This window comes from Siniperca chuatsi, linkage group LG3 (genome assembly GCF_020085105.1).
Source record: "Siniperca chuatsi isolate FFG_IHB_CAS linkage group LG3, ASM2008510v1, whole genome shotgun sequence".
NCBI lineage: Eukaryota > Metazoa > Chordata > Actinopteri > Centrarchiformes > Sinipercidae > Siniperca > Siniperca chuatsi.
In genome coordinates, this window is record NC_058044.1 from 4,222,274 (window position 1) to 4,243,229 (window position 20,956).

The following is a 20,956-nucleotide window of genomic DNA, read 5'->3' on the forward strand; positions in this document are numbered from 1 at the left end:
CTTTTTCAAAATGTCTGTCATGTAGCTTTTATGAGCTCATTAAGCTGCATCCATGACACTGCAGTGCAGTGCACCACCGCCCATTTATTTACAGCTGTGAATTATAGATGAATGTTTGTCCTCTTAGGTGGTAATGAAATAAGATTCATTTTATGTAACATAATCATAATTCAGCACAACAATTTGTGCTGAGCCTGCAGGCACATTACTGCTACATTTTCCCCAACAGTAAATATTAATAATTGCAGGCATTCAACATTTTGTGTCATTATATGTTTCTGAACTTTATTCAGGGATTCCTTGCTGTGGATTAAAAATACACCGATGTAGGTGAAAGATTAAAGTTGAGGTCATGTGTTTAGCTGACTTAGCCCTGATCCAGGACCATGATACTAACGGTACTTACTGCAGTCCTGTTGTGCTATCTATCCCATTCTGTGCTCAAAAGTTCATTAATGGAAGAATGTTTGAAATATGAACTAATGGGAGGAAAAGTAAACTTCTCAGCAACATATTAGGAGAAATAAAGTTGACGATAAGCGAGTGTAAACTAATAAAAACAGAATTTACTCTGGAGGGAGTAAAGGTAAAAAATAAATTCAAGATGGGGTATAGAGTGGAGGTCTGCTCAGCTGATGCTCAGTGCTGCCACTGATGGCTGAGAGCCATATTACAAAAACACTCATGTAGCACGGACTGTGGCCGATCAACTTCAGCCTGAGGCTATACAACACCAAATGGTAGCTTTTAATAATTGTATAAATTAAAATGATTTATTTCCCATCTCAATAAAGTATGAACTGCATGGGATGTTTTACCTGAACATCAGACAAGTGAGCCAAAGTGCTAATTGTAGAAACCTGTCCAGAACCAACTGTTCTACCAATAAACAATAGATATATGAACACCCATGTGTATAGCTCATTCAGCACCACACACACACACAACTAAGTCAACTTATATGTATTTGGTGATTGTTTTCTTCTTTGGCCTCTGCATCCCAACGCGCCCAGGCCGCACCGCCTCCCTGAGCAGCGTGTGTGCATGGAACATCTTGCTTTTCATTTCGGGGCCCATGTTAACAGGTTAGAGCAGCCACACAGCCGCATCAGCGTTTTTTCTTTAAAAAAAACAAACATAAAATCTTCCTGTCCTGGTGGATATGCAGTGATACTTAAAGTTAGTATTGCAGGTTTAATATGTAAAATATAAAATGTCAAACACAAATAGCAGCTGTACAACAGAAAAACTGCAGGTCTAAGGGTCGAGTTATGTCGGGTTGTTGGTTTCTGAAAGTTACAGAAATGTTCGGACACAGCCCCCATAATCCAATGTTGGAAGGGTGTCACAGAGAAGTCTACAGTACAAACCCTGCAATGGACTTCTAATTGCAATTGTGCATTTATCAACTGTGTGCAAATCAGTTCTTCATTTAAATGTACCAAACCGTTTCAGTGAAGTCCTTGTGTTGTATGATGGTACAATTCTTAAAGAAACACTGAATCCTTGTTTTGTTTTGTCCTGAAAACAGTTAAATGTATTGATGAATATTTGCTCAAATGATCAGCTACATTGGCAGCTTCAGTCCAGCAACACCTGTATCGGTTTCAGCCTTTAAAAGCAAACCATCTTGTTTATAAGCAGGCAAATGTACCTTACCTTTAAGTCTTTCGCTTTCCAGCTCCTCCAGTTTTCCCGTCAAAAAAAGTCAATTTAAGCTCATTCGAGGGAATATCTTCCTATAGTTCACTCCTGATTTGACAGGGAAGTAAGTATTTGAATGGCCATAAATCTTCAATTGTCCCTTGTGTATTTTGCTGCAGGCTCTTCCAGCAAAATGCCTGCACCTGATGGATGAGATGAGTGAAATGAGTATGTGCAAATCATGCATGCGTGCCTTCCTGTGCCATTGTGAGGGAGTCAACCTTGTCCTTGATTGCCAAGGTAACTTGAACAAACTGCCTCAGTCCTTCACCAGGGGCCCCTCCCTCTCACAGGCAGTGCAACAACATCCAGAGATGCAACAGGAAGGTTGACGTGCATCGTATTTATTTTTCTCTTTTGCACAAACAAAAGGACTCTAAGTGGTACAATTAACCTCCGACAAACCACATTTTTGGAACTCACTGTGTCCTTGTGAGATAAAACTACATTTGTATAAGGGTAAAGGGTTAAGTTTAGGTATTTGTGAAGCACTGAGTCATGCAGATCATCTAGATCCTCTAGTCAAATGGCTTTGCACTCATAATGTTTCCACTGAAACCGGAGCATTTAGGTGTCTCTGTGTGTTTCATTAACAATCAAAACATGCATTCCAGCCGGCTCAGGAGGAATGTTTATAATGTCAATGGAGCAGAAAGATTGTATGGTACATATTTTTATTGGGTGTTTCACATACAATGCCACTCACATAGAAGCATTTACTTCACACTAATACAAGGTCACATATAGGATCTCATCTCCACCAACAATCAGATCTGTGATTTAGATTTTTGTATCCATCGCGACTCTTCACACAAACAAATCTATCTCTATCTCCATCTATGTGGCCAGGAATATTTAACAGATAGACAGCAGCCAGTAATCAAAAGAAGTGAACGGATTCAAAATTCAAGTTAAAGAAACCCAAGAATTTGACATTTTAGGGTCAGTTGACACCCGGCATGTTTGAAGGGGTTTATGTAAAGTGTGGAGTGTTCACTACTACAGTTTCCGTTTGTTTGGCCGGGTGAGAACAATGCCATTTGTTGCTCAATGATTCACTGACACTGAAAATGTGACTCTGTAGCACGCTTCATTATGAGTGGGACTGGAAATGTAATCCAAACCAACTACGGAAACAAACCCAAAACACAAGGGTTTATGGGAACATCTGATAGCCAGCAGTTAATGGTTGGAAAGCCTGACAGAAGAAAATGAAGTGAGAGCAAACCACAGTCTGGGCTGATGCTCATATTCAGCTTTTTCTTCATGTGCTCTCAACTGGTATGAACAGAGACCTAAACACAACACTGAGCTTAGGTTACAGGACCCGGTGTCAGATTTGTTTCGACTCTTCGCCAGCACCAACATCTCTAACTTGGCAGCTTGACGGGTTACAAAAGTCTGTCCAGTAACTGAGCTACTCGTGAGTCCATGTGACTTTTGTTTACAAACTCTGCTTCACTTGAAATCGCACAGAGTGAAACCTAATACCAGTATCCTGGCAAGGAAAGCCTTCCTTTGTTGGCCGTGATCAGGTGTGATCACACTCTAATTGATGTGGGCCCCCACTTGTGTAACTGACTGTACAGTCCACTGCTGTGCATCCACTTTTATATGCATGCCACCACCACAACTACCGAAGAGGGCTAGAGGAAAAGATACAACGTAATTTGGTCTTTCTAAAAAGTAGCTGTATATTGATTTTGATTCTTTTTGGCTGAAGCAAAGTGGTTTTAGAGAGGAGGGCAGGGAGGAACAGTGTTGAGGAAGGAGGGAGGGAGGGAGGGAGGGGTTCTCAGGGTAGGTGTAGTTGTGGTAGTGGCTGGCAGCTCAGACTCATCAGGAGGAGGCTGTTGTGTCACACCAGCATCTTATTCAAAGCAAATGTTAAAAAAAAAAAAAAAAGATAAAATAAGCAACCTTTTTGAGGCAAGTTATGTAAGCCTGACCGCTGGAGAGGAAACCTAATATATGCTGTTACGCCGATGTACATATGTACCAAAGAACAACCGCAAACTTTGGCAGTGCTGGCGACCTTCTCTCCAACACTGTCATGACATAAACTAAATTTCTGACCTTGAAAATCATATCATTGAACTGTTAATGTTCTGCTATGAAGCACATCACCGTACTGTTTCTCTGCCCATTGACTGATGGGCAATGGGCTGATGTACTTTTGCTGCGGAGAGAATGGTATAGCAATGCTAGTGTCTGATTGGTCAGCAGTGGGTGACCAGCTGCAGCGGACTGTTCTGCACTGGAGGAGACCACAGTCAACAGAAATAACGCCTGACCTCTAGACTTCTGGAGAACGACTTTTCCAGCTGGTGGTAGTGTGAACGCAACTTGCTCCGTACTCAAATGCATGTGTACAGATTAACATGTGCACTCTGTCGCATACAGGGCAGCACAGTTAGCACATGCTGATTAGTCTTGTTCTTAGGAACATCAATTTACAGCATTTTGGGATTTTGAAGCCAAGATTTTCATTATTTCCTGCGACTTCTACAGTAAATTAACTAAAACCAGTATTCCTTACTTTATCAACCTTACTTTAACAATTCATTATGCAGCCATATAAACAAGAAACTACAAACTAGGGTTTGGCCGCACTGTGATCTGATGTACTGTTTGCCTTTAATTAAATATCCAACATTAGCCAGTCAGAAGCATCCACCACGCGTGCGATGGGGGTTTGGAACAGATTACAGCTACTGAAAAACGTGCAATGAAATAACAGTTTCTTTCGTGAAATGTAGTTTTCTCATTGCTTTGTTTTGCGGCATCTGAATCCATTTAAAAGCAGCTTTTTTTTCTCTGCTACTCTGCTACTGAAAAGATGTGAGGGGTCACGCTGCCTTAAGGAGCTCCTAACCCCGAAAGAGTTCATTAGCTGATGTTTAAATGAGGAACTTGGTGTAACTGCTGTTTTCAAAGGCTGATTCTAAGGTAAAATGCTTAAAACGAATTTTTTGGAGAATGAAATGTTAAGATAGTGGGCATTATCACCAAATGTATCAGCAGCTACCAGCGGCTTCAATCCAAAAACATGTCCCTACAGTACAACCTACAGTACATCTGTACACAAGCAGGCGAGAATGGGCAGGATTTCATCAAAAGGGGTCGAGTGGAGAGGGACTGAATTGGGCAATGAGATCACCATGGCAACGAGGACCTCCGCGGTGTAGAGCATGAGGAGAATGTGGGAGGGAGTTTCATGCTGAAGTGGTCTAAAGTGGAGGGAATCGCTCTTCACTTTTATGGTTTTGGGAGATTCTCATGGCCGCGGTCCAAGCACTCACAGTAATGAACCCTTCACACACACTCTCACACACTCACACGCACCATTACATCACAGATAATAACAGTTATATAACAAGACCATGTGGACACTGAGGTAATTACAACACGCTTACATCAGTGCCTGCAGGCTAAATAAATACAAACACTTAGAAATTCAAGTTCCCTGATGGCAGCTTCACAAAACCAAAAATGTAAACAAACACAAAATAAACTAAAGTATCTAAGGATTGCACATTTCAGAGATGGAAGATTAATATCTACTCCTAACAGATGATGTTATGGTTTCACTGGAAATCATTCGTATCAGTAACAGACAAAAACACTCAATGCTTTCCTTATTTTTGATTTGTTCACGAATCCTGCTGTTAACTAAGTCACAACTTGCGTGCACTGTATTGGGGTCACTAGACACATTTAAGTGATTCCTCCTTGTTTTAAAAACCCACAACATGTGTCTTCATAAACTCTAAATCTTAAATTCCAGGTACGGTACATAATTGTAAATATTTGCAAAGGTTGCAAAGAAAACTGATGCTGACTTTTCAGTTGTTGTCTCGTGAATTCTGCAGATTCTGGGAATGTTTAATGGTTAGGAGTTGCGTTGAAAGAAAGTCCAGCCAACCACGGGATAGGAATGATGAGAGGCGTCCCGTCACACAGTCCTGGAACAGACACAGAGAGTGAATTTCAGCACAAGTAGAATTATCTTACATTTCCTCAATCATGAACATTACTTACAATCAGTACAACTGACTGTAAGGGTCAAAGGAAGATGCGAAATAGCTCAGCAATTTAAAGTACTGCGTGGTCCAAAAGCATGAGTGGCTCAGAGCAAACAAGCCTTTGAAAAATCATAAAAGTGCCATTTTTCTTTCATGGAGTTGATAAATATTCACAGCTGAATGCCACTTCTGTCACTGTAGGCAGTTTGGTGGCAGGGATTTTTTCCCACTCTGTTCCAAGAGAGAAAAATGGAGTGGTTTTACACAGTACAGCACAGTACGCAGCCCAAAGGATCAGAAACTGAAAAGAACATATACAAAAATATAATGGTTCTCATTTTCTTTCAAATCTCTCCATATTTCTTCTCCCTATTTAGTCTCCTTTGGGTAATTATTGTTGGCTTTTGAATTGAAAACTGAATTATTGATTCAATTATTGAAATTATGGACTGAAATTTTCAGGACATCACATACATGTATCCATAAACATGGTGGAATGCGCCAAAAGGTCTCTATAGATGCGAAACTGAAGAGTTTAATTCACATGTGGTAAACCCAGCATGGTGTGTTTCTTAATTCATCATAATTCAAGGCATAAGCCTGGGTTTGATTAAATTACATTGCATTCAGTTTTCTAGTGTAGGTGATTTGGAGGCAAATGAGGTTTATCTTTGTTAAGTATGAATACATTTGCATAAATTGGCAATTACCAAAGTTTTATGAGACTTGTAAGAGCCATAATAAGAAAAAGCAATATTAAGATATATAGTGTGATGTAGCGTAGTATTCGATTATATATAATATTTTTTAATTCTTTACTATGAGGTGAAATGTTTGTTTGGAAACTCAAGTATTGAATAATTGTTGCTAATGTTAATGTTGTTGTAATGTTTCAGTTTTTGAGATGCTCCTTTACTTTTATTGACGACATCATGGCCAATAGCTCTCAGTTATTCTGTGGACCAAGAGAGGTAGGGAAGGAATCATGTAACTTTAAATTTTTCACAATAAACTTATGAAATGGAGTTACTGGCTTCTGGAGATTTATTGTGAGTCAAACCCATTGCTTTTACACAGACTTAAACTCAGTCGTGGCCATTTTGAAAAAATAAATGGGGTTGTTAGCTTTTATTTTGGAGAACCGTGTTCAATGTGTGGGTGCAGGTAATGATCTGCTGTGACTGTTGAGCTTTTAGTGTACTTTAAGAATCATACTACTTACAGTACTGTATTCAATCTTTACATGTTTGAAAGGTTTACCAGATGTTTTGGTTTTTAGTTGCTATCTGTAGTAGTTTATAACGGACCTAGACAAACAGTGATAATGGCTGGACATGGCATTCAGGTCAAACTGCCAGTGTCACGCCGGTGATCCTTTGTTCAGATTTCGTTCACAGGTTGTACCTTTAAGTGTTCTTCTTACAAACTCACCTCGTTTACTCCCAGAAGTAGCGCAGATACCATATAGTTTCATTCTTCAGCTGAGGGCCGAACAGAGGGTTGGTTTGGGCCAGAATGGCTATCAACCAACTGAGTAAAGAGAGAGAGAGGGGAGAGGGGGGGGGGATAGATCATATTACTGTAATCACCACCATTACTGTAAAGATAGCAAGCAAGAGCACGCCACAGGAAACAGCTGCAACACGTCCGAAGAGGCCAAGGACACAAGAGACTACCAACTTTCAAACAAGTCCAACTTTAACCAACTCTCAAAGCACTTAATTGGAGGTCTAACTGAATTTGAACATTATTTTATCAACCTATCAATCCAGCATGATTGTCTATTGCCTTGCAAAGCTTATTAATGAGTTCAACCTGCAGGCTGCCCTGGATGCAGCTATGTTTTCTTAATGACCTGGCTATCACCGCTGTGAATTCACACACAATGAGACACCATGCAGATGGTTTAAACGACGCAGTTTTGCAGCCTTACGAAGCTGTTTTAAGGCCTGTAGTTCTTTGGCCCCACTGGACTCAGCTGTAAAGCAGCTTACAGCACTCATGTCCACAGTCTCTACAATAATGGTGGTGAATACAATGCTACTATAACGTTTATGTATTTGAATTTGCAAAAAACGAAAAGATGACTGTAAGCTTCTTCACCATTTACCAGACTTTAAGTCAGGCAGATTGTTGGCCACCTGTTACAGGGATCAGCTAGAGTGAATCTACATAAGGACCCTTAGATCACCTGTGCCATGTGCTTTTCAGGCGAAGTTTAGTCCTGTTGAGTCCTTCTGTGGCATCACCCATGATGATGGTAAGGTGCTGTGTGCTAATTTTGGAAGCTAACATGCTAAATGGCTAATGCTACATACTAAGGGAAGATGGCTACGCTGTGGGTTTGACCTAATTGATTTGGTGTTTTTTTAGTTATTGCCTATGTGCCTATTTGCAAACGTTTTTGTCTTTCATTTGTAGAACCACAAACTCACAAGAACAGCAAGATTTTTGGAATTAATCTCGTTTGAGTGGTGCATAGGGTGGGTGTAAAAACTAAATAAAAAAAAAAAAGCCATAAATATCCCAGACAATCTGATCAATATTTTGCACATTCCTGCACAAACTGTACAGCTCTTTCATTCTAAAAACGGATATATTGTACATTTCTATTTCTTGACTTTTGTAGTACTTGTTTTTTTTTCTATATTTTATTTTCTCTTAATATGTTTATTGTTATGCACCAAAATACCAAAGCAAATTCCTTGTATATGAAAACCTACCTGGCGATAAACCCGATTCTGAGATGCTACTGGTCAGTAACTGGTTTAAGGTCAAGGTTGATTACAATATAGATGCAGGTTGTAAAACACTGGACTTTTCATTTCATGAAGCACAAAAAACACTACAACACACAAAGTATTAATGTGTGTGTATATAATAAATAATGTTAACACAGCTCGTTCTAGGCCTATTTTACTATATTTTATTAGTAAAATAGATTGAACGTATAAAACTGACACACCAAGAACAAGAGCTGATACACAGGACTTAAACATATATTATCCATTACTCTGATTACTAATCAGAGTTCTCCAGTTGAAAGTAATCCCTAAAATTAAATATATTCTGCACAATAAATAAATCCATTTACCATCATAATGTATTTCAGGTACGTCATTTTCAAACTAGACACATAACAGCACTGACTTTTAAAGTTTATTATTGCCTGCTTCCTGTTTGTTGGTGAGGCGAGAGTCACCTGACGGAGCTGCGGCTCCCTCTAGTGGTGGAATGATAATCCTTTGTGCACATCCTACTTTTCCTAGCTGTTTCTTCACCTCATCTGCATAGTCATGGTAAAAAATACTAATGTAGATCTCTTTCCAGGCTGTTTTAGGATAATTTCTTCGATTTCAAACTGCAGAGGATTCATTGCGACAGACCTCGGTGTTGTGTTACGACCAGGTGTTTGTGTCAGGCTTCTATCAGCCTGTTTGTTTTGGAGGTAAACTTCTCAAAAAGCTCAGTGTTTAGTAGTTTTCTCACCATGCAATCGTCAAAATGCAAATGCAATATATCCTCTGGCGCTCCATAAACCTATTATATGTTTTGCATCTACTGTCCAGATCTGTCACTTTCTCTTGTAGGTTGTTTCAGTAGGAGCTGTAGAGCTGCTGATACTCGTGTCTTTTGCTTGGCTGATAGCCTGGCCTTGACCTTGTAAGGCTGTTGCGGTATAATATCTTGTTTCGGCGTATTTAGATTCATGTCTATTCATGTCTCTTGTAAGATCCACTTGGTAGTTGGCAAGAGCCTTCTGCATGTCCTGTCTGAATTCTTGCAGCTCTTTCGATGTTTAATACTGGAGTGACTTGCCCGTCTGTTCCTCCCTCCAGCAGCATGTTCACTTGCAAGAAACCCATTATAACCGTTTTCTGAGGTCTCTGTTTCATGTTGCTTAGGTAAAGCCTTGTCTTGTTGTTGATCTTCCCTTCTCATTTCTATCATGCGCAGTTCAGGCATAAAATTGTGAAATATTCATAAGTGAAGGACACTTCTTAGAAATCGACTGAAGCTTTAACTACTGCACATTTATCATAACAGCCTCACCAGAAGCCATTTTACTGGAAAAAAACAAACTGCTTTTAATGTAAGACTACACTCACTGGTCATTCATAAAGGTTAGAGGAAACATTTTAAATTGCAATGTTTTTTAAAAGTTTCATTATGCAGATGTAATCAGAGCAGCATGTCAATACAGCAGAGTCACAGCAGCTTCACAGCAAAAAGGAGGAGAGTTTGTACTTACAACAAGTAGCAGCAGACCGCTGTGAGGATGAGACTGGTGACAATCACACTGTCAAAGAAAACAGAGGGAGTTACAGTCACGCAGCTCCGTCCACACACACACACACACACATACACACTGTGGCTGGGAGATATTCAGTATGAATGTTAATCATATCTCCATGTAACAGTAACATTTTCATGTTGAGATAAAGTGCTCAGTTATCAGGACTAAATGGATCAACAGGAGACTTTTTAAATACTTAAAAGTTCTAATAAAACATTTAGGTCAGTGGGATGTACAGAGTTCCTTTTACCTTTTTCATTTTAAATACTTAATAAAAAATAAAATAATAATAATAATAATAATAATAATAATAATAATAAAAAATAGTGCTGTGGTAGTAGTTTAGTCTGTGTTTAGTCTTAAGTGTCCCACACCTAACTGAAAGTAGCAATGCACCAAATTCTATAAGCTTATAATAGGGTTGGGTGATATGATACATACATAAATTTGCATTTAAACTGAGGAAGTTATCGCTTTAATATCTCTGGTTGTATTGTGTCGTTGCAATGTTCAGTTAGGGAAATATTGCATTTCGAAAATTGTAGCATGAATGGGATGAAGTACTTTGATTTCTCAGGTATTCTCTGTAAATCTGTAAACAGTTTCTTGATCTTGAAATGCTTATTTATCAATATCACAATATAAAAATATGCACACTGTGAAATATTCTATCCATACCCCCACTCCTATCTTAATCTGTTTTAAAATAAAACAAATAATGCAACAGTCAATACTGTGGTGAGGTAAAATATACAATATTTTTATGAAACAGAAACACATACAGGCTAAGAACTGTTAAAGCATTTCTGAAAACACAATTAACTAAATTCACTTGTATTTTGTAGCTTGACTGCACAGCCTGTGAACCCTTGTAATGGCTTCGGCTTCAATGTCATGAACAACATTTAAAAACTATCTTCAAACGATTCACCTAAATGATCTTTTCATGCTTATCTGTTACTGAATTGACCCTTTAACCTGACTGCCGTGCGGGGACGGACGGACGGACGGACGGCCGGCCGGCCGGGAGGTAGGAATGGATGTTGGGATGGAGGCAGGATGACGCGCAGGGCCTCCATCACATCAGCAGGTGCGCGCTCGTGTATTCAGAAAAGATACTATGCAGCTGAGTACGAAGTAAACACAGACTCTGAATAATAATAAAAAAATAGCCTAATATTTGAACTGGAATGTTAGTGTATAAAATGAAAAGAAACAAATAATAATCGCCGTGAATTGCAGCCAATTAACGGCAGCTAGACCACCTACCCCCGGTTGGGTCCCTTGGGCACTAAAAATGGAGCCACGACCCCCACCAGCGCCCATAGCGTGGTGAAGCAGATCATCGGCAGGGCGAGAGAGTGAGACACCATGGCTTCAGTCCACAGAAAGCGCAGATATGGAAGAATTAATCTCGATTTGTCCTCTTGGAAATAAAGCGCATCAATGGCTGCTGAGCCAGCCCGTCGCTTCCGCAGTGTCCTCGCCCAATTAAGCCAATGCGACATATGATTGGTCCAGACCCAGGGGACAGCGGTTTCTGATTTGTTTAGCCGACTGTCTATCAGTATTACAGTGCGAGGGATTGGACGGATGTTTGTGCCAGCAGATTGCAGGCAAGTGTATTTTTCCTTTTCATTTTCATCCCAAGAATTTTGATCCATCATCTATGAGCAGGAAAGATCAAAACAATAAAACTACTGAAAGCAGTCTTACAGTTACCATTTCCACATTTAAATATTTCTCTTTTAATAACCATTATTGGGTTTTCTTTTTCTTTTTTCTTCTTTCACTCACACACAGTTCATATACATATGCACATATTTAGAGAGACTCCATAAGTATATGCTAATTTAAGGCTACAGTCATTTGTTGTTATGAGTCTCGGCCTTATTTGGACCTTAATCTTTTTGCCCCCCCCATCAAACAATCCCAAAAAAGTGAAATTAAAATTGTGCTGCAAGCGTCATATAGGCCTATGGTAATTTAATTCATTGTGCAAGCTATAGTGTGCAATACATGAAAGCCTTTGACAGAAACTACTACTTTATAAGATATCTTGTATGGGGCGTGGGTATCAGTCCCACATGCAGTTAACTGGCCACAAAGTTGACAGCAAATATTCTGCATTTCTGTACTCACACAGCACACGACGAAGACCGCAAAGCCCACGACAGCGTTTAGTGTTACTACAGTGAAGTTAATAATGCAAATGCTGATAGTTTTTCTGAAAAATAGATACTCGGGTTGTCGGACACTGGAGTGCTGCTTACCAGTTTAAGTCAGTGAGTTTCTGACTAGATTCTAAATGCGTTTGGTGACTCTGATTTACAGTACTTTTTGCATGTGGATGAGCTTTCAAATCGGTGACGCACCTGATTGATCAGTAATTGTATTCTCTGCGGTGCTTTACTCCTACTTTATTTTCTATTCTACCATGTTTATTTAGTTTTACAACACAATGATGAACTGATGTTTTCACCTATCAAGAGTATCAGCTTGGTTTTTGCACTTGCATACAGTGCTTTGTGAAGTTAGATTTTTTTTTTTTGGACCCATTGTGGTGTAACCAGTGGCATTAAAATGGTCACATAAAGTCTTAAGTACTAAATTTGAAATTGCTGATACCTGCAGAGACCCAGGAGTGCTTAATATGTCAGACTCAATATTACACAGGTTTAGTTGTTGCATTTTATCCAAAACTACATTTAACACAGATGCATTCAACACATCAGTTGATTTTCAAATGCACCAGTTTATGTTGCACTAAACTAGATTACACTATTGTGGAAAGAACAAGATGTAAAAATAATAAACTTTATCTATATAGCACTTTTCTTAACAATGTTACAAAGTGCCTTACAAAAAAAGAAATAAAACCATACAAGGTAGATAAAATGAGAATAAGGCCAAGGAACATGAGCAAAATGGAAGTAAAAACAATACAATTAATTAGATGAAATAATAAGATGTGCAGGTACCAGGTTTGTAGAGATGCACACATTGCATATGCCCCACCCTTACACAACACCTTCTGATGTTACCTGGGTGAAATCAAAGTATGAAGATTAATTTGGAGTCCTGTGTTCTCTGACGTTGAGACATATTTATGGGGGGAAAAAAGAGAAACAGGGTCACCTAAAACACAAAATTGCAACACTTCATCACAATATAATACAGAACAAAATGTGCTTATGTGGGTGTTACCTTTAACACTGTGATGGAAACTCTTATGAGCTGGTCAGCTCAGATGAAGAAGACTTCAGGAGACTCTGGGTGTCTTACACAGCAATGTTTAATGAGGCTTGATGAAGGAGACTGTGGTATCAGCAGTACAAGGTGAACCCAGTGCAGTTCCTAAACCAAGTCTGAAGGCTTTTTCCTGCTCCACAATATGTATCCCTTACCAGCACTATAGGGTCTAATGTGTTTCCCTTACAAGGTTAGGAACCTTTAGCCTACATACTGTATGTGTGCTCTTCCTATTGTAAGTTGAACAGTAAATCTCCCCTATTGTCATGTCGGATTAACGAGACAACTGTAGTGCATTCTTCAGACATATAAGTCAGTAGTCAGTATCTCCTTCAGAGAAAGAGACAAGAGCTACTATCAGTGGCCTTGGGGTTGCCTAGGTATCTGTCTGTCCAGCTGTTCCCATCTAGCCTGAAGAGACCGATAGGGAGACAGTACACTGAACTACGGCTGAGAGCGCACAGAGATCATCTCCATTTCTAGGGTAGCAGGTGACGCTTACATGACTGTATCAATGTTTCTGCCCCTCACCTCTTACCCATATTTCTACAGAGGAGGCCTAGGGGAAATTCCTCACAATGTGGCTCTCACACGTGTAACCTAAGAGAATTCCATCACAAACACCACGTGCAATGGTGGCCTCGTCGCTATACTGTGACAGACAGTGCAGTATTACCACCCAGTGGACAAAAGTGCAGTCTACATTCCTTGTGCAGTTTCCTGCAATTCATGCTGGTCTTATCTGTACCCACAAATATTCATTCCATCCACACCAGAGACCACTGCTCTCCAGTTTTAAGTAGGTCATCTTGCCAGGAAATACCAGATGGCTTTCAGTCTGTTGTTCTCAGGATATTTCTCATTTCTTGGCTAGACTGGTTGATTTGTCTCTTATGGGAAAATAGAGACAAAGTTCTGAAACAGTTGTGTTGAGTTTAAAAGCAATTTGGATTTGTAAAAGAACTTACTTGAAAGGAATAAATCTGCAGTGTACCATCTGAACACTGTTTCCATTTCCACTATAATAAATACCAATTTATACCAAATTACATAGTTTTATCCAGAATCTTCCAAAGGATTTCCAGTTACCTATCTGATCCTTTCTAGGAAATTATAGCAAACTAGGGGATCCATACAAGTGTTACCAAAGATCTAATAAATTTAAATAGAATAAAACAAAATAAAGCAAAATGAAATGAAACACAAACACAAACACAAAAAGACTAAACTATATTTTCAGTGCAGTTGTGCCAAATTTAATAAAAAAAATAAAACTGCAGTAGAGAAATGAATCAACGAAAGGCACAGTAGAACAGGAGAGTTTAATTTAGAAAAGACAGATTTAATTGGGAATTTTGTTTTGAACTGCATTTACTATCTAAATCATTTGATATTAAACCATGTTGAGAGTTATGATCAGAGGGCTAATTTCAATCCTTTTGTGATTTTACTTTGATGGTAGCGACCGGAAGTTGTCTTCAAATTCTGCCTGTCATTGTTTTATTGTTGAAAGTGACTACCGGAAGTCGTGGTTGTCGTGACGGCGGTTGGTTCTACAGTGGTGACTGGACGGGCGGAGGAGGACCAACGGGCGAAATTCCACATGAACCGGTAGCCTCACCGGCGAGGTGTCAGCGGTAAATGAAGATTGAAAACTTGTCGTCTTGTACGGTGTGACAGTTTAAATTTTATTTAGAGTGTCGGCCGATAATGCTGGACGGTGAAACCTGATGAAGTTCACCAGAGATATCTGCCGGCTGCTGGGCTTAGGAGGCGGTGAGTAAAACTGCCAGTCAGCCGTTAACAACTTTTGGTTTTTCAGTCAGTTAAGTTAGTGCCACAGGCTTTTATGTGGACTTTAGCTATGATTTATAATTTTATCTCAGTGTCCCTGCCAGGTTGTGACAGCAGTGATAACCCCATGCTGAAACAATACAATTCACATAATAGCCTCTAAATAACGTTAGACAGATGGTTAAAAACATTGGGCTTTCAGTACTGAGCACGTATGGTAATGGTTAGTGTTATGCACACTGAAACTTGTCTTTTGCTAACAGCTAAATACATCATATAGCTAATTTATCTGCTTACAGGTAACATGAATGAATGCCAATTACATTGTATGAATTTTTATAGTTTTTGAATCTTGCCTAATTAGCCTGACAAAATGTGAATTTCCAATTTTTATTTTACTTTATTTTGTTTTTTTTGTGTGTGTGTGTGTGGGGGGGTCTAGTTCTGGTTGAATGTCAGACTTTTTAAATTATTTTAACACCCATATTATTTTATATAGTGGTTATAGCAAATTCTGGGTGACAGTGAATGCATGCTTTGTGTAAAAGCTACTTTTTAACTGCAACATACAGTGTTACACAATGAAAGGCTGATTCTGTTTGCCTCTGCTGTATGAATGTGGAAGTTGATGTCACCAGAGCTAGCTTTAGCTTTATCTCTGAGCTCATTAAAGCAGTGTTTTGGACAGAAAAAAGGGATCACTGCTAACAGTAATTTTTGCATGATACAAAGACCATAGAGGAATGGTGAAACGCTTTGTGGTGTGCCTTTCCAGAGCACATTTGGGGCAAGTTATTAACGGCACTGTGTCAAAGTCTGTTTCCCCCTTGATTTGTATTTTCTCTTATTTTAACCTGACAACACCCTTATGCTGCTTTTATGTCATATGGGAATTACTGTAAATACCAGTTTTCAACTTGTAGAGAGTGTTCATGTCACCATTCAAGTCATAATAATGATCTTTTTCTTTTTCTCTCTCTCTTTCTATCTTTCTTTCATTTCTTTTGTTCTGTCCATAGTAAAACTTTATACATGTGGCAGGATGAATGAAACAAGTGACAAATCTGATAACTTCAAATGTAAAAACCAGTAATAAAGTAATAATAAAAAAAAAGTCATAATAACGACTGGGAAACTCTTGATTTTTCAGGCACATTTAGAATGTGCAAATAAACATGGGTGCCTCATATCAGCGAAAGTTGGCTGGTCAAGGTAATTAAACCCAATTCATGGATATAGTGCTATATTGTCAATTCACAGTATTCTTAACTGTCACACTACCAACTTTACAATCATACAACCACGTTGAGTTGTCTAGTGACTTGAGCGCTTGCAAAGCATAAACTTGGGACTCTTTCCAATCTCTGCCTTCCATCCTATATAATAATAACTTTATTTATGTCGCACCTTTCAAAACAAAATTACAAAGTGCTTTACAATTAAAATATAATAAAAGCAAATAAGATCCAGAACTTAAGATATAAACATGATAAAATTATTTAAATAATTACAACAAATACCATCAGATTTAAAGGAGGATACCGTGTTTACCTTCCTGAGATCCTCAGGCAGGGAGTTCTTCAGCTGAGGGGCACAGATTGCAAAAGCCCGGTCACCTTTAGTGACAATTTGAGATTTTGGAACCATAAGTAGGGCCCTGCCAGAAGATCTCAAGCAGCGATCAGGCTCATAGGGAGTTAGCAGATCCCAGATATAGGCAGGAGCCTGACCGTTCAAGGCTTTAAAAACAAGCAGTAAAATCTTAAAATCTATTTTAAAACTCACAGGTAACCAGTGAAGGGCAGCAAGGATTGGTGTGATGTCGTCGCTTCTCTTAGTACTTGGTAAAAGCCTGGCAGCAGCGTTTTGTATCAGCTGCAATCTTTGGATGTTTCGCCTGCTGATACAAGAATTATACAAAGTGCATTGCAATAGTCAAGTCTGGAAGCGACAAAAGCATGGATGACCTTTTCTAAGTCTGCAGAGGAAAGGAATGACCTGATATTGATTAGCTGTCTCAGTTGTGTAAAGCAGGACTGCACCACTTTAGTCACCTGAGCATCAAAGGACAATTCTGAATCAAAAATGACACCTAGGTTGCGGGCCTCTTTTTGAACATTATTAGATAAGGCAACCAGACTAGAGGAGAGATTATTAATGCTGCTAGCACTGGGGCCACATGGGATAGTTATAATTACCTCTGATTTGGAGTCGTTCAATTGCAGAAAATCTTTGGGCATCCAATTTTTAATCTCAATATCATGACTACGCATGATTTGACCCAGGGGTAGCATGTATATGGTAAACAGGTGGGGACCCAAGATAGATCTTTGGGGGACCCCACAAAATAGAGGAGCACGAGAGGAGGGGCATCTCCAAGCACTACAGAGAAGGACCTGTTCGACAGATAGGAGATAAACCAATCCAGAGCCACATCACTGATGCCAACATAGTTCTTCAGACGGTTGATTAAGATATCACGGTCCACTGTGCCAAAGGCTGAGCTGATGTCAAGGAGAATTAAAATGGAGTACAAGCCAGTGTCGGCTGCAAGCAGTAGGTCATTGGTGACCTTGACCAGAGCAGTCTCAGTGCTGTGTCGATAGTGGAAACCAGATTTAATCTAAATCTAAAAATGGCAGCTATATATGACATGAACCCGGCATTGGCACTAACCCCACGCAACCATCTTTAACGATGCTTAACATCAACCCAGTATTAACCCTAACCCCAACTAGTCATCTATGCAATGGCAAACTATAACCTGTTACCTGACATTAACTTATAGTAAGCCTTTACTCCAACCGTGGAGGGCAGCACTGAAGACATAGTACTGGAGAGGGAAATGGACTTCAATACAAGACCTGTTAGTGTTACTACTGAAGAACAGGACAGAGGTATCTGCTCTCCTGGACTCCTGTCATAAGAAAGCAAACTGAAACTCAGAAACACAAACAAAAAGTCGGTCTGTGTGATTTTTGATGGAACACACCCAGCATATATTGTGGTTTGTGTTTTGATACAAAAAAATGATTTGATCACATTGTGTTCGTGTTTAATATGTTTAGACCCAGCTAGCAGCAGGTCTTACTAAAAATATTTTACTGGCAAATTAGTTGTGCACTAACCCCACAAGAATGTACAGAAACTGGTTTGACTGCATCTGCAGTTTTAAGTCTTTTATATAGTCAACCCTTGAAAATAACTCTGGCATTAATGGAACGAAGATTGAATTAAAGCTTTACTGATATCTCAGCCAAATCAAGAGTTAATACTGTATTACATAAACCTTGTTTCTATACTCCAAATACAGTACATCCAAGACAGCTGTGAAACTATTGAGTGCCACAAAAACACAATAAAAAACATGTGAAAAGCTCTCTCATAACTAGTAAGGAACAATGCTGTTGCCATGGTGTTTCACAGCAGACGTGGGCCACCTTCCCTGAAACAACGATCATCAAATAAACCTCTGTAATGGAACTGCAAAGCAGGACAGGATTACTACGAATATGACGTTTGCTATTTACTTTCAGTTGCGTGAACATAACCATTCCCACACGAGGAACACACGAGAAGAGTATGTCCAGTTTTTGATATTTTAATCAGAATCTTTTGCTGGTGAAGAGGCATAATCTTGACGTTATTCATGTCCACAGTAACTCTTGTTTTAGACTTTGTGCTCATTTTGCAAAATACTGTGAGCGCCTGACTTGCGCTCTCAGTATTTTGGCCAGAACTTATCCGGCATGGCTGATAAGTCAAAAATACCTTTCTCTTCAGAATTTAGATAACACTATTAATACATGATTACACTCATATTAAACATCTTTGTTGAATACTAACGTTTGACTAATAAACCCATTTTGCCATGTCAGTGCACAAGAAGTCTGATTTTTTGTTTTTATTCAAATTACCTTGAAACACCTTGAAACAAAACAACACTCCTGTCACTGCACACAATCCTACAGGACAGTTGGCCCCTCCTCCCCGGCTCAACGACACCAGAAGAGCATGCCCAGTGCTGTGTGTGACAGCGTTGCTGTATCAGTACCTCAGTGTTAGAAAAAAATACACTGCTAACAGTAATGTTAGCTATCATCTGCTATATACCAGCTCATTACAGACTAGCACTGAGTCTCCAGCGATCAACTGACTAACTTACATTGGTGTGGGACTGCCGCGGTAACCGTGTGGCTTGTGTGTTTGACAGAAAATGATTCTAAGCTCAAACAAAGCACTGCAGACCTCAAGGCTTATTTTTTCAAACTGTATTGTATGTTATTTGCATTGGTTGATAGTAGGATTTAGGCTTAATCCCATTTCTTTATTTTCACCCCCACCCCTCTTATTCGAGTGCCCCTCACCCCTTGAAAGAGTTACAAGGGATAGTGTTTGAAATATTCCACTATAAAAAGGGACAACCCTTCAAGACCCTGATACGTCATCAGTAGTCTCCGATGGCGTTGTAAACAGACGCAACGAGTTACATGAGCATACTAACAACACACACAACTAGCAAGTTTTTTTATAAAGAAAAGGTTTATAAATCATCGAAACGAACATTAAACCAAGATGATCCGATGTTTATCATCATTTTTAAATCTTGAAGATTCTCTATGAAGAAAATACTTAATTTGTGGTTTTCTTTTGTTTCTTATGAGAAACTGCCTTGCAGTCCTTGCAAGAAGTCCTCAACAAGAATTGGGACACCTTACCCCTACGCATGAACGCACAAAATGGAGGGGTAGGGCTAAGTGGTAGGGGAAAGGGGTGTATTGGGATTGGCCATTAGTGTGTACATACACTGCTTGTATGTACACTGCTAACTACTGTTTTTGGAACATTACATTTGTTGTACTGGAAAAGTTGATCCTTTAGCAAGCTAACTAAGCTGACCGCCGGCACCTACCTGTTCAACAGAAAACAGGCCCACTCCACATCGCTCTTCATCCCCATCTTCTCCTTCAGTGCTCGCCAGCGGGTGAAAGCCAACCCCAGATTCACTCTCGTTTTGGAACTAGCTTTGTCTGCTTGGCGTTCCGCCTCGCTATATTTGCGAGGCTATATGTGTCCACAATTTTTGTAGCTTCTTACATCCTGCCCGCTGTTACTGGCTTGGGGCTACACACCCACTGCCCAAAGGTCGACACCCTGAAACATCCTGAACACAGCAAAATACAGACAGAGGGCAGCGTCTCTGCAGATACAGACACCGCCACACACTTCCAGTGGGTCATAAGTGATGATTGAGAGGGATTATTTCTGTATGAGGCTATACATTTTTTATTTTTTATTTTTAGGAAAATCCTACTCATTCTGCCTTAAAAGGTTGTGTTCCTTTGAAATCAGAAGCAATATTAGACTTGAATGAATTACATTATAACATCCTTAAAAACAGTAAAAGTCATTAGTCAAATTTGACCTTTGGTGCCTGCAGCATGGGTTTGGCAGCTAAAGACATTTCAGTTTCTGGTTAGACAAACATCCTACACGTACATCCTAAACACAATCTCCTCTTCCTGTCATTTATTTCTTCCAGACATAAATTAGGTTTATTTCAAATCAGTGTGAGTTTCCTACTCTGTTCATCATACCACTTGTCCTTGGACTGTTTCACTCTGGTACGTCATGCTCCTCACTTTGCTCTCACTCCATCTCCTCACATGTCTTCATATGCACTTGTGCTCTCAACAGTTTGGTAGGATAACGTTACATATCAGTGATCGCAGGGAGTTTCAACCACATCTCTTGGTCTTCATCATTACTCTACAAGAGCTCTAGAGTTTACAAAACTTGAGGTATGAAAGATGTGTCGCTTTTTCTCGATCAGTGCTGCATTATGATCACTGATTTGACAAAATAATCTTGGCTCCAAGGTCTA

At 39.5% G+C, this 20,956-nt stretch overlaps 2 protein-coding genes across 6 annotated transcripts in view; one reads left to right on the forward strand and one right to left on the reverse strand.

Annotated features, from left to right (window-relative positions):
• Nucleotides 1–2,361: 2,361 nt before the first annotated feature.
• atpv0e2 (ATPase H+ transporting V0 subunit e2) lies at nt 2,362–11,523 on the reverse strand. The gene is made up of 4 exons (XM_044191204.1): nt 11,296–11,523; nt 9,982–10,029; nt 7,161–7,259; nt 2,362–5,669 (listed from the first exon to the last, which is right to left on the reverse strand). The coding sequence occupies exons 1-3, from the start codon at nt 11,397–11,399 to the stop codon at nt 7,166–7,168; spliced, it is 246 nt and encodes an 81-aa protein (XP_044047139.1). The 5' UTR covers nt 11,400–11,523; the 3' UTR covers nt 2,362–5,669; nt 7,161–7,165.
• LOC122873893 (hsp70-Hsp90 organizing protein 1-like) overlaps nt 7,329–20,956 on the forward strand; it is a 32,525-nt gene continuing 18,897 nt past the window's right edge. For 2 of the 5 annotated variants that reach the window (XM_044191200.1, XM_044191199.1), the window contains exon 1: nt 14,792–15,054. Coding sequence is in view for 2 of the 5 variants with exons in the window: in XM_044191199.1 (XP_044047134.1) it covers nt 15,009–15,054 (46 nt within the window). In the remaining 3 variants the exon portion in view is untranslated. Of the gene's footprint in view, nt 7,990–14,791; nt 15,055–20,956 lie in introns of those variants that run through there. The other 3 variants (XR_006377532.1, XM_044191202.1, XM_044191201.1) reach the window with 3 other exon arrangements.